At 38.1% G+C, this 13,065-nt stretch overlaps 1 protein-coding gene across 1 annotated transcript in view; it reads left to right on the top strand.

Annotated features, from left to right (window-relative positions):
* The window catches only part of PPP1R21 (protein phosphatase 1 regulatory subunit 21), a 59,613-nt gene extending 47,410 nt beyond the window's left edge, over positions 1-12,203 (top strand). The window contains exons 17-22 of the mRNA XM_080683373.1: positions 985-1,224; positions 3,384-3,416; positions 4,780-4,896; positions 7,773-7,871; positions 9,281-9,409; positions 11,544-12,203. Of these exons, the coding sequence (XP_080539499.1) occupies positions 985-1,224; positions 3,384-3,416; positions 4,780-4,896; positions 7,773-7,871; positions 9,281-9,409; positions 11,544-11,573 (648 nt within the window). The 3' untranslated portion in view covers positions 11,574-12,203. The remainder of the gene's footprint in view (positions 1-984; positions 1,225-3,383; positions 3,417-4,779; positions 4,897-7,772; positions 7,872-9,280; positions 9,410-11,543) is intronic.
* The last annotated feature ends 862 nt before the right edge of the window (positions 12,204-13,065 follow it).

The following is a 13,065-nucleotide window of genomic DNA, read 5'->3' as shown; positions in this document are numbered from 1 at the left end:
TTTAATGCTTATGAGTATTTGGGTAGTTTTAAGTATTTGGCTATCATAGTGCTGCTATGAACATTCTTATACATGTCTTTTGGTAAGCATGCATGCATTTCTATTGGGTATATACCTAGAAGGGAAATTACTGGGTCATCGATTATGTTCAGTTTTTTTTTCGTTTTTTTTTAATTTAATAAATCTTTATTGTTCAGATTATTACAATTGTTTCTCCTTTTTCCCCCCATAGCTCCCCTCCACCCAGTTCCCACCCCACCCTCTGCCCTTACCTCCCTCCCACTGTCCTCATCCATAGGTGTACGATTTTTGTCCAGACTCTTCCTGAACCCCCCACACCCCTTCCCCGCTGAGAATTATCAATCCACTCCCATTCTATTATATTCACCATTTTATTCTGTTCCTCAGATTTTTAATTCACTTGATTTTTAGATTCACTTGTTGATAGATATGTATTTGTTGTTCATAATTTTTATCTTTACTTTTTTCTTCTTCTTCCTCTTCTTAAAGAATTCCTTTCAGCATTTCATATAATACTGGTTTGGTGGTGATGAACTCCTTTAGCTTTTTCTTGTCTGTAAAGCTCTTTATCTGCCCTTCAATTCTGAATGATAACTTTGCAGGGTAGAGTAACCTTGGTTGTAGATTCTTGCTATTCATCACTTTGAATATTTCTTGCCACTCCTGTCTGGCCTGCATAGTTTCTGTTGAGAAATCAGCTGACAGTCGTATGGGTGTTCCCTTGTAGGTAACTAACTGTTTTTCTCTTGCTGCTTGATGCTCTATCCACTAAGCATCAATTTCTTAATTTAGGGATGTGCTTTATGTACCCTGTTGAATGAATCTTTTCCTATTTCAGGGTCAAGCTTTTTTTTTTTTAACTTAGTTGGGTAGTTTTGGTTTACATTCTGTAAAGTATTTTTTTGGCCACTGAGTTTTACCCTCATCATCCTCTAAGGTGCAAAACTCTCTGTTGCCTTCAAGGTTCAGCAGAGTTTGGAGAAGATTTCTAAACTGGAGCAGGAAAAAGAACATTGGATGTTGGAAGCACAGTTAGCCAAAATCAAGTTGGAGAAAGAAAACCAGCGAATTGCAGATAAGCTGAAGAGTACAAGTAGTGGGCACGTGGCTGGGCTGGCCCAGGAAAATGCCTCTGTGGTGAATGCTTCAGACCAGGAAGAAACAGCTAAGGCTGTGCCGGAGCCAGTTCACAGCACCAGTGTGGTAAGTGCTGTCTTTTAAAAAAAATGTTAATTGGTAAGGATCTAACCTAGTGTTTAGTGTTAATCATCTAAATTACATGTTTGTTTATAATAGGAATAATCCATGTGCTTTAGAAAAAGCAGGTTGGTAAGCAGATGCCTCCTTCAAAAAGCATCTCCAGTGCCCTGACCTGTGGTGTGCAGCGTGCTATAGGATCACAGAGACAGTCTCTGGAGGGCTCCGGGAGGACCTCACAGAAGAGGTAGCATGAGTGTGTTTCAAAAGTGAGCAGGAGTCCCAACAGGAGAGGACTATTTCAGGCTGAGGGAAGGGGCTTATCACAGAACTGTCTTTCCCTCTGCACGTAGCAGATTCCTGCCAAAAATGATCTGGAGACAATAGATAAAAAGAGAGAGCTTTTTCACCCTGGCAGGGGTAGTTCAGTTGGTTAGAGTATTGTCCTGATATGCCAAGATTGCAGGTTTGATCCCTGGTCAGGACACATACAAGAATCAACCAATGAATGCATAAATAAGTAGAACAACAAATTGATGTTTCTTTCTCTCCGCCTTCCTCTCTCTAAAATCAATAATTTTTTTTTTTTTTAAAAGGACATGGCATTTTTCTGTCCTCCTTATGTTTCTGCTTTTTAGCTTTTCTTATTCTCCCCTCTCATTTCAGGTGCCGTTGAGATTGCCACATTTACCACCACGTTTTCCATGGTTTTGGATATGATCTTTGATGGTCAGGACATGGTCGGCCTCCGTTCATTTTTCATAGGATTGAATCTATTCCTTTCCTTTAGTTGCTCTCAATCTAATGGCGTAGAACTTGGATAAACATCTGTACAGAGGAGCTATGTGCAGTCCCACATTCTCAAACCATAACTCGGGAGTGAGAGGGTGAGGGCAGAGAGCGGAATGGATGCCAAATGTAGTCATATTTGAATATATAAAAGTAAATGATTGGCGTGTTACTGTAAACAGTTTTCAACTGAAAGGGAGACACTAATTGCTACTTCTGCTTCAGTGAGTAGAAAATTATGGCTCTTTAAGAAAAAAAAGTCTTACAAAAGACCCTTTAGAGCTAGGTGGGCATAATATTCACTAGCACTCATTCAGTTCAGTTGATATACTGCGCACTCTTCAGAGTAATACTCTTGAGGATATTATTTAGAATCTGTGAAAACTGTTTATTGGGTATCATCTCTGATGAGCAGAATCCTTTGAAATTGAGTTTCCAGTAGCTTTTTAAAGTTATTGTGCCCAAGCACATAAACAGTAACCTTAATCTAATAATCATGACTATCTTTTTTGTTGTTATTTTCTTGTTATCCTCACCTGAGGTTATTTTTTCCATTGATTTTTAGAGAGAGTGCAAGGGAGTGAGGGGGAGGGAGAGAGAGAGAGAGAGAGAGAGAGAGAGAGAGAGAGAGAGAGAGAGAGAGAGAGAGAGAGAGAGAGAGATACACGACTGGGGCAAGGGATTGAACCTGCAACACAGATACGTCCCCTTGACTGGGAATCGAACCTGTGACTCTTTGGTGTGAGGACCATTGCTCTGTCCACTGAGCCATGCCAGCCAGGGCATGACTATCTGTTTTTGAAGTCATAATCCATAAAAAAAACAAGCTTTAAAAGCCTGGCAGCACTTTAATGTGTCTAAAATTACATTTTCATTGATTTAAATATGAAATGAATATTTATTGATATAACAACTTGTATCAAACGTATTTCTTTTGTCTTCTTTTGAATTTTCAGCCAGTTTTTTTGTGTGTGTGTGTTTTTATTTTCTGTTTGAAATGTTCTGTTATGATGGTCACCATCTCAGCTACTGCTTTGGAAATAAGCACAGAAATGACAAGGGGAGTCAGAAGCTCTTGTCTCTTCCCAATTTGTTGGTTTCAGTGACGAAAATGACTAACAGTATTTGTTAAAGGAAATAGTGATGATCATCATCCATTACCACCTCATGGCAGAAATAGCAAATGTGGTTACTGTCTGCAGGTATTGCTTCCTTGCAGTAAAACACAATCCAAGGGTGACCTAGTACTCCAGGCCCAGTGTGCTTTAAAAGTATGAACTGAGAAGAGAAAATATTATATTATATTATATTGTTTAAATTGTTGTGTTTGAAATGTAAACAGTCTATTCTAAAGAATTCTTTTCCTTATGTTCTAGATTGGGATTTTAACCAGGACATCTGACAGTGAGGTAAAGTGTGCTTGGCATCATGTTGTTTTGTTAGGAAATATCGGGCTGCATGTTTGTTGACAAAGTCTTACAACAATCAGCTTTGTCTAAGTGTGTTTTCTGACCATTCTAGTAAATGTGGAACTAGTGTTTTCCCCTCCATCAATGGATCCATTTGGCTTTTCTCTTTGGTTCTATTTTAACTGTCACCAGCAAATTACAGCCTGCTTTGTAAATGTCTCGTTGAATGACTTGACTTGGCAGTTTGACAAGATGTGGCCATTAGCTGGCTGGCATGCTGGGTGAGGCAGAGAGCCTTTAGCCCTCCCACTGGGCAGGCCTTGATGGACAGTGTGCCTGCTAGTTGTGTCCAGCCCTCGAGTGGGTGAACCCAGGTCAGACTTGGCTTGTCACAGAGGTTTGCACATTAGAGTTTTGAAATATTATAAGATGTAACTTTGTAAATAAGCATCTTACCACTCAGCATGGTGAGCTGGTAAATATAGTTCAAGTTGTTAAATTCTTTGCTTTCCTTATTGGCTCTATACTTTAGGTAATCTTGAACCTCTGCGTATATTTTTTAACTGAATCCAATAGTGTGTCATTGCTAGAGTAACTAGAAGAAATACTAGTCTGGGACAAGGCTCGTAACTGTTCATTATAGAAATAGTTTAATTTGTTAGCATCTTTTAAGAGCATTAGAGCCTGATTTAAGATAATGTTGTGGGGAAAAGAGTGTTCAGATTTTAGAGGTTCCAATACATGTTCCCTTTTCCTTGCCTTCTTCCAGTTAGAAGAGGACATAGGAATCAGGCAGATGGAAATTTCAAAAGTCAGGTTTGTGGTTAATGAAGCGATGGAGGGACATGGTGCCAGGGCTTCCCAATACCTCACTTCTGCTCTGTTTTCTTGAAGCCATAGCTTCATTCTGAGATAGGTAGGGTGTTGAAAAAAGAAATTTGGAGCCTGGCCATGGTGGCTCACTGGTTGAGTGTCGTCCTATGAACCAGGAGGTCATGGTTTGATTCCTGGTCAGGGCATATGCCTGGGTTTTGGGCTCGATCCACAGTGTGGGGCGTGCAGGAGGCAGCCAATCAGTGATTCTCTCTCATCATTGATGTTTCTATCTCTCACCCTCTCCCTTCTTCTCTGAAGTCAATAAAAATATATTTGGAAAAAAAAAAAAAAGGAAATTTGGAGTATTCATTTGCCTGCCCTGTCTGAAGTTTCTTTGTGGGGTAAAAAAACTGATCCCCCATGAAATTTCAAATGACAATGTACAAAATATTGTCTCTTCTGTATCCTAAAGTGATGTTAATTTTTTTTTCTAGAACTGCTTCATCTCACTGGCATTCATTTATTTAGTTATGTGTGCTCTATTTAGGTTCCAGATGTGGAGTCTCGTGAAGACCTAATTAAAAATCACTACATGGCAAGGATAGTGGAACTGACGTCTCAGCTACAGCTGGCTGACAGCAAGTCAGTGCATTTTTATGCTGAGGTGAGTGGAGAGTTAATTAGATTTGGTGGTTTGTTCCTAACCCCTTCAGGAATTAGGTCACTGTCCTGGTCTCCTGCTGTTCACTTGAAGAGAGACGTCAGTATCTATTCATCCATGAATTTGGTTGGAATTCGTATTGATTGGTTTACATACCAACCAAAAATTTTCATTTCAGTAAATATAGGACTGATTTGTCATTTCCAAGTTACTAAAACATAATTGAGACTGATAGGTAGCTTTTCTGATGGTCATGAATGTTTTGGAATATTATTATTATAGATTACTTGTTTTAGATAGTTATAGACAACTATTGGCCAAAGAATTTTTATATAGGGAAATTAAAAAATAAAATATGCCCTTTTCCTTTTATTAAAAAGTACTTTCCAATTTTTGAGTGACAATTTGTTGAAATTAGTTTCTGTGATAAAAATATAACCTTTTTTCAACCTTTAAAAGTATAAAATCTTACTTTTTGTTATAGTTTCTTCTTTCCTCATTAAATAATTCATTTTTTAAAGAGAACTAGAAAAACACTATGTAAAATAATCAATAAAATTATACATAATTCATAGATTAGAAGGGGAGAAAATGAAGGAAGAAGGTACTGCTATCAAAAAGTAAGAAACAAATGATAAGGTAGAGTGAATGTTGCTCAACATATAAGAATACCTGTAAGGTCTCCAATATGAAACTTGATATTAAAAGGTCAGCTATAGATGTCAAACAGAGAATTATAATGCTGTAATTGTTAAAGAAACTTAAAAAAAAAAAAAAAAGACAACATCCTTTATTGGAACTGACTGATTTTCGCCAGTAACTATGGAGATGGAGAAGTTGATGGGCGACCAGTTGCTTGGCTTCTTTGTTTCCTGCTAAAATAAATGATGTGTCTCTCAGTGTTGTTCACGAACAACCATTACATACCTGTTTGATGAGTGGATCAACAGGGACAGCTTGCAGGGCTCTAGAAAATGGGGGGGCAGCGGATTGGATGGCTTACAGCGGAACTGCTGGAGTACACCTGAGCCACACGGTGCAGCACATAGTCATGTCCTTATCTGGATCCCTAATTGCCTTCTGAGCTGGTGTCCCTGACCTGATTGTTATCTTCAGGAAGCCATCTACCTTGTAAAACTCTCTCCCTCTTTTTCGGGTTTAGTGCTTGAGCACATAGATGCTTGGTTAACAGAGGGTGTTTGGCTGAGCTTTCCTGAAATGAGTGGGGGTTTTTGAGGCTGTTTTATTTCCCAGAAACTTGCTTGTTTTAGTGGATGTCTTCAGCACAATTGTGATACAAGAATTTTTAAATTGTCCTAGTTTTTCCTCATTTGTAAACAGGAAGTGGTGTCCCCTTATGACTTTACTGGAATGATTCCTCTGAGCATCAGATGTCAACACAGCATTCATATGTGTCTCAGTAGATCCTCCTTGACAGTCTTTTGGCCTTATCAGAAAGTTTAGTGATCCTTTTAATGGCAGACTCTCTTTAAACAAGAGAGTGAAATTGATTTTTTCTTTTTTCTTCTGTCTCTGGATAGCCTAGGTTTGGTAAAAAAAAAAAAAAAAAAAAAAAAAAAAAAAAAACAACCCAAAGAAAGCAACTGGGACCTTTACATTCCTGCCCTCACTTTTATTTTTATTTTTATTTTTATTTTTTCGTATAGATAGAGCATAATTTGTAGAGCAGGACTGTAAAGCATTTATTGTTCCTGTAATGTGGTCTTTAATAAAGGACTTAAAACACAAGAAAAGTATCTTAGGATCTATATTGCCTAGTCAGACACGATTGATAATGTTTGAAATAACCACTTCCTTTTTTCCCAGTCTGAGTATAAACGAATCCTGGGTAAATGTAAAAACTTCTTATGTTTTTTGCAACCACTGGTTGTTGGATTAGAGCTAGGAAAAAACATCGATGAGCTTGGGTTAGTAGACATTCTGTTTCCTTATTAAAATGATGAAAGTGACCTTAGCAATATTTTTTCTGATATATCTCCTTGGGCAAAGGAAACAAAACAAAACAAAACAAAAATAAACAAATGGAACTACATTAATCTATTTATTCTTGAGGCTGTCTTAGAAAATAAATTTTGGATATTAGTTCGCTTTATCTAAATTGGATTACCTTCTTTCTCCATAAGGTGCATTTATATTTATTGTGAAAAGATTTCATTCTAAAAGAGAATTGTAGGATATGAAATGGGGAGTCTCACATATGGTTGTCAGGTAAACTAAATTTAAAGACTGAAAGAGTAATTTCCCATAAACACCTGATTTATAGAAAACGGAAACGACCTTCAATCAATGAACCTCCACCAAGAGCTTCTCCCCATCCTCAAGACAATGAAGTTTGTGTCTGGACTGTAGCTTCCTACCACCTCTTTGCTCCAAATCCTTAGTGCACTCACCTGTAGCTTACTATAGTTTTCATATCCCGAGTTGCAGTTTCTCTGTTGTTACCAAAGAGACTCAATTTTTGGTCCTTGGAGCTTGCCTCAGTTCACCTCTTATATTTACGTTGATACTAGAAAAGTCTGTGGAATCTGTAATGATGTCTTATTTCATTACTGATATGGGTTCTTGGTGCCATATCTCTATCTCTTGTTCAGTGTTGCTGGATTTTATACATTTAAAAAATATTCAGTAATAAATGTTTTTGGTTTTTTTTTTAAGAATGATGAAAGGCGGGCTACATCTTCCTTATGTGTATTCTAGTGTCTGGTACAAGGCATGTAGGTATTCTGCAGATATTTGGGGAAGGAAGGGAGGAAGGTAGGGCTTTGGTTTGGGAGATTCTTTTATAATAATCTTGTTTGAAGTAAATTTGCTTTTGGGAAATGCTCCCTGTGATAATGGAATGCTTTCTGATTTAACAGTGCCGAGCACTCTCTAAAAGACTGGCCTTGGCTGAAAAGTCCAAGGAGACCCTGGCAGAGGAGATGAAAGTGGCCAGTCAGAACATCAGCAGACTTCAGGTGAGTTCATAAGTGCTACCTAAGCAGTTTTCATAGGTTTATTTCATTCAAAGTTCTTGGGCAGCAAAGTCAGCATTTTTTCTAAAGTAGTGGCATTTGACCTCTAGACACACATTTTCCTAACCACTTTGTTTCTAACTCATTTTAAAGTAACATCTTACTTGTGTAAGGTAAAAAGTGGTGGTGTTGTTTATTTCTCTGACTTGATTGTAATTTTAAATAGTTTTGTAGTCAACATTTCTTTCTTTGGTAAGTAAAATTACTTTTACTTTCATAAATAAGAAGATAATTCATTATACAAACAACACTTTTAGCCAAATATTATCTGTCATTATCCGCTTTAAATGAAGTATGAATTATATGCAGTAGTTAACGCAAATAGTTACATCTCTCTGTACCCCTCATGCAACTTCTTTACATTTCTCGACTTACCAAAACTTACAACATGATTGCTAAGAAAATGATAAATGCTGGGATATTTTAGTTACAAAGTGTCACCTTCGCTGAGTCAACAGAATATTTATCTGCTTATGTCAAAGTTGCCAATTATGGATTAAAATACTGGTATTTACAGAAGCACTGAGCATATTTCATGTTTTCATTCCACATATATGGTGGTATGATTCACAACATGTCAATATGAGAGCATTTCTTTAAATACTACTTATTTACCCATTGTTCTTTCTCTCTTCCTCCCTGCTAATCCCTGTCCCATTATTTTTACTCTGTTTCTTCTCTTTACTGTTTCATAAAATTGACCTAAACCGAAAGGTAGGGCTGCAAAATATTTCTCCTTACTGCTTTGTTTTAAACCCTTGTTTCCAGGAAACTTTTATTAAATATAAACATGATACAGGCAAAGAATAAACACATTAGCACAGCAACACCCACTTCCTTCTGGTTTCAGATTAGTTTATTAGATTAGCTGGGAGCACAGGATTAGAGTTTAAGGGGCTAAAGAGAGCCTGAAGAGATGGGAAGAGAGAGGAAGGTGCCTCTTTCAAGGAACATCCTATCTAGAGGGCTCTGGGCCATCCAACTCTGGGATGGTGCCAGAGACGGACCCCCCACATCACCAAAGGCTTGGGAAAACCTGCGGGAACTTGAAAAGATCAAGTAACTCACTTTTTTTGTGTGTGTGACAATTTTATACCTTGCATAGAAGGTTATGCTTTTATTTTTGTAAAGACATTTGGAACATTTGGAAGGCTGAGAAAAATTTTTTCCCCATTTCTTTTAACTTTGTTCTTTTGTTAAGCCTTTGGCTTAACCTTCATATTAATTGATCATAATAGATCATTTAGATAAGTTGCTTTTTCCAAAAAATTTTAAATAAATTACAAAAGCTTCAGAGTGGTATGACTAATGGGGTTTTGAATTTTTGTTTCTTTTTTTCCTCTGCCATTTAGGATGAACTGACAACTACCAAGAGAAGTTATGAGGGTCAGTTAAGTATGATGAGTGACCACCTGTGCAGCATGAATGAGACACTGTCTAAACAAAGAGAAGAGATTGACATACTGAAGATGTCCAATAAGGTAAGGGAGAGGAGGGGGCAGGCTCTCTACAATATTTAATATATTTAATATAAGGTATTTCATTGCTGTGCATTTCAGGAGCAAAAAGCTAAGAGATTTAAAGTGTTTAGAAAAAATATATACACATGTAAAACTTGTCCTTTTATCTAAAAGTAAAATTAAGTTTCTTTGGCTGAGTTCTAAGTTGAGAGAAGACCTGACGTCTAAGGCCCTGTGTCCTTTGTTTTTTGGCATTTCTGCTACTGTTTTATAAGTTCAGGGGACTCTTAGGAGGTTTATGATGGGGCTTGCTCTTTTTTATATGAATCTAAAATGGTGCTGTTGAAGAATAATCCTCTTTACCAAATTTATTCTCATCTATATCTATATAGCCTATGAATGTCTTGTCCTTTTAATTCCAAAATATTTCTTTGAATTAATTTCACATAGAGCCTCCAGGCTGGGTCAGGTGGCTATTGGCATTATTTTTATGTTGAAACTCATATCCACATATCATGAAAAGTAGGGTTCAGGGGCCCAGGACTTGGTTCCATGCATCATCTCAGATTCTTAGCACATTTTGGTAACTCAGACAATACTGTACTACCACCAGCTTGGTACTGTCTCCAGCCTGCGCTCTTTGAAATTCACAGCTTCCCTTATTGATTTAACAAGCAGTTACTGAGTTCCTGCTATGTGCTGGCACTGGGAAGGAAACAGAGATGCACAAACCATCGCTTTATTTTAGCATCTGTTAGTGGTGGTGCACGGCAGCATTCTGCTTAGTTAGCGTCTCCTTGGGAAATACATCACTGTAATGTATTGGAGTCTGTGTTCTCAGGGTAGTTTTGTGATGGCCTCTGGATACCTCAGAGAGTGTCTATGATGCTTTTCTGGGACATCATGTGATGACTGTAACCAGCCAATGTGGCTTTGATTATGGTTTTCCTGTTACTTGTGCTTCAGGAAACTTGAGCTCTTGGAGATATAGGGGGTGGGGGTTGGTCCTCTTGAAGAATGCCTCCTTTAATCCTCTTGGCCTCTTGATATTGCAGCAGGGCAATAGCTAGCTCATGTAGAAAGCACATACATTAGTATGAGTAATATGAGGAAGCCTGTTTGGCACCTTACGCATGAAAGAAAGTAGCAGGGGAACTTCAGACCCAGAGTTGTGGAAGGCATGTGGTTCTGAATGCAGAAGGGTTCATGTTGAGTACAGTAGAGCTCTTTGCAGCTACTTTTGAGGTTAGGGAATTTTCAAGCCCTCTCAGAACTTTTAAATCTAGCCCTTAAAATACCTGTCATTAATAAAACACTGAGTTAGAGATCCTTCTTCACGTTGTAGTATATATTGTTAACCTTTCTTTGATTATTCTATGATCCCTATTGCTTTTTTTCTCTCCCTATCCATTAGTAATTCAGATTGCCAAGGCATTATCTTATGGCAGAGTTGACATTGTCTCTACTGGATACCAAGTAAACATCCTGAAACCATTTGCTTGCGATTATCTTGCTCCTACTGTTTGTATTCTGCAAGCATTTCCCACTTACATGAAAAGAATGTTTTGTATTTAATAGTTAAGTATAGGAATTTAATGAGAATGTTTTTCTAAAAAGTGAACTCCAGAAAGCAAAACTGGAAAGTCCAAATGTCTGTATTGTGAGGGAATTGGGAATAAGATATCTTCCCCTCTAGCTTGTTTTCAACCAGTATCCGCACTTCCTTTTGACAGATAATCATTGACATTTGATCTATTAAGACCCTTTAAAGGTATTTGTTTTAAACAACAAAGAAACGTGTAGGCTAAAATTTTTATTCAGTTTCATGAAGTCATAAACTCCCTTGTCTTTGGAACAGAAGGAATATTTGAGGTTTGCTAAATCCAAGATAGCTCTATTTTCTTTCTTTATTGCCTGTCCTCAGTCCCCAGGGGCATAAGAGCTCATAAACTTAGAGTAGGGAGTACTTTGTGATTACTGAATAAAAGTTTGTAATGCAGGTTATCTCTCCTCTTGGAAACTAAAGTTGTCCAAAGTGAAATATGGCTTCCAGACAGCTTGGTCGTTAAACTATGTGAAATATTTTTCTTGAAGTTTGTGTCCTTATTGTTGATTTTTTTTCCTTCCTTTTCTTCTCCCCCCCCCTCCCCCCCAGGGAAATTCTAAAAAGAACAAGAGTCGATAGTTTACACATACCTGGTTGGTGACTTCTTTCCAGAGCTGCTACTGCTGCAGGAGCTGCAGGGCCACGCCTCCATGTCCAGTGCTGGCCGCCTTCCGGAAGCTGGAGCGTTGTTGGACCTAGTAAACTAGTCAGTGTTGTAAATGGCCTTGAAACATTTAAAATATATTTGTAACCAGTAAGGCAAATACAGAATTTGATGTTGACAGTAAAATGGAAAACTATACACATACCATGGATATTGTAGGTTTCCTTACGCTGTTTTTACTGTGCACTTTTTAAAATTAGGTTTTAATTTCAGTATGTAAGAACAACAAATATTTTGTATATTTTCAAACTCAATTATATGGTAATCGATTTGGTATCTATGGAATAGATATATGTTTCTGGATAAAATGCTTACATTGTCAAACTCATTACTTCTTGCTATAATTGAAAGCAGTTTCCAGATTCTTTTTGAAGACTTCTCTCTCTCTCTCTCTCTCTCTCTCTCTCTCTCTCTCAGAGGGAGTGGGCCTTGTAAATTTCAGATCTCGTGGGTTTATTATCATTGTCTTCAGCTCTTGAGTACTCTCTCTGTGTTGGAATAATAGCTTAAGGAATTGATGTCAATAAATTCGTACTTATGTCAAACCTTCGGTCTCTATGAAAATTTGATAAAGGAAACTGAAACCTATTAGAATAGGCTGTACAAAACTTACCTTAATTGTATGGCTAATCCTTTTTTAAGGCTTTGAGTTTTGCCTTGAGAGGTACTTGTAACTATACTCCAAGCTGGGACCCTGAGTCCTTTCAGCTCCGCTTAGTTTAGTTAATAAACATTGTATCATTTCAGCGTACACCTCAGGGGTGTCTCTCCTGTACATCCATTCCCTGGCCCTCAATATATTGATTGCTCCTTTCTTCTGAGTTGCTTGCACAGGCCCTTTTCACTCCAGGTCCAAGTCCCCAGATTAGCAGAGATGTTCTGGAAACCCCTTCCTCTCTATCTCCCAACCACCCTGCCTGCAGCTCCATCTCCCTTGAGCCTCTTCTCTTGGCAGTTACTAATCACCCTCCAAAATGCTTTATTATGGTTTGCCTGAGAGTTTACCACTGGCTTCTCTGTGCTTAGCACTTAAGCCAACCCCTTGGCTTCTGCCCCAAATCCTCCGCTGCCTGTCATAGAGAGGCAGGTCGTTATGCCCCGTCTTCAGAGTAATGAAGTGTTTGGATCCTGCTTTGGGGATCTTTGATGAGTCAGCTCAGTCCCATTCTTCCTAGCCCTTCAAGTCCATAGCCCCTTTGCCCTTTTCATGTTCTGCAACCTGCTTATTTTCAGTTCTCTATCAGCTGGACCAGGCTGTTTCCCCTGCAGCTGTACCTCGGTCCCCGAGCACTGTGAGGGAAACATCAAATAACCTGCTGGTTACTGCCATCATAACTTAGTGTTTTTAGACTACTCTTATACTCCAGACCTCCCACCCCTTTTACCAGAGCATCTTTCTAAAGAATA

Source organism: Plecotus auritus (assembly GCF_963455305.1).
Source record: "Plecotus auritus genome assembly, chromosome: 8".
In the NCBI taxonomy this organism is placed as follows: domain Eukaryota; kingdom Metazoa; phylum Chordata; class Mammalia; order Chiroptera; family Vespertilionidae; genus Plecotus; species Plecotus auritus.
The sequence above is the reverse complement of the archived record's forward strand: the minus strand, read 5'-3'. Positions and strand labels throughout refer to the sequence as shown.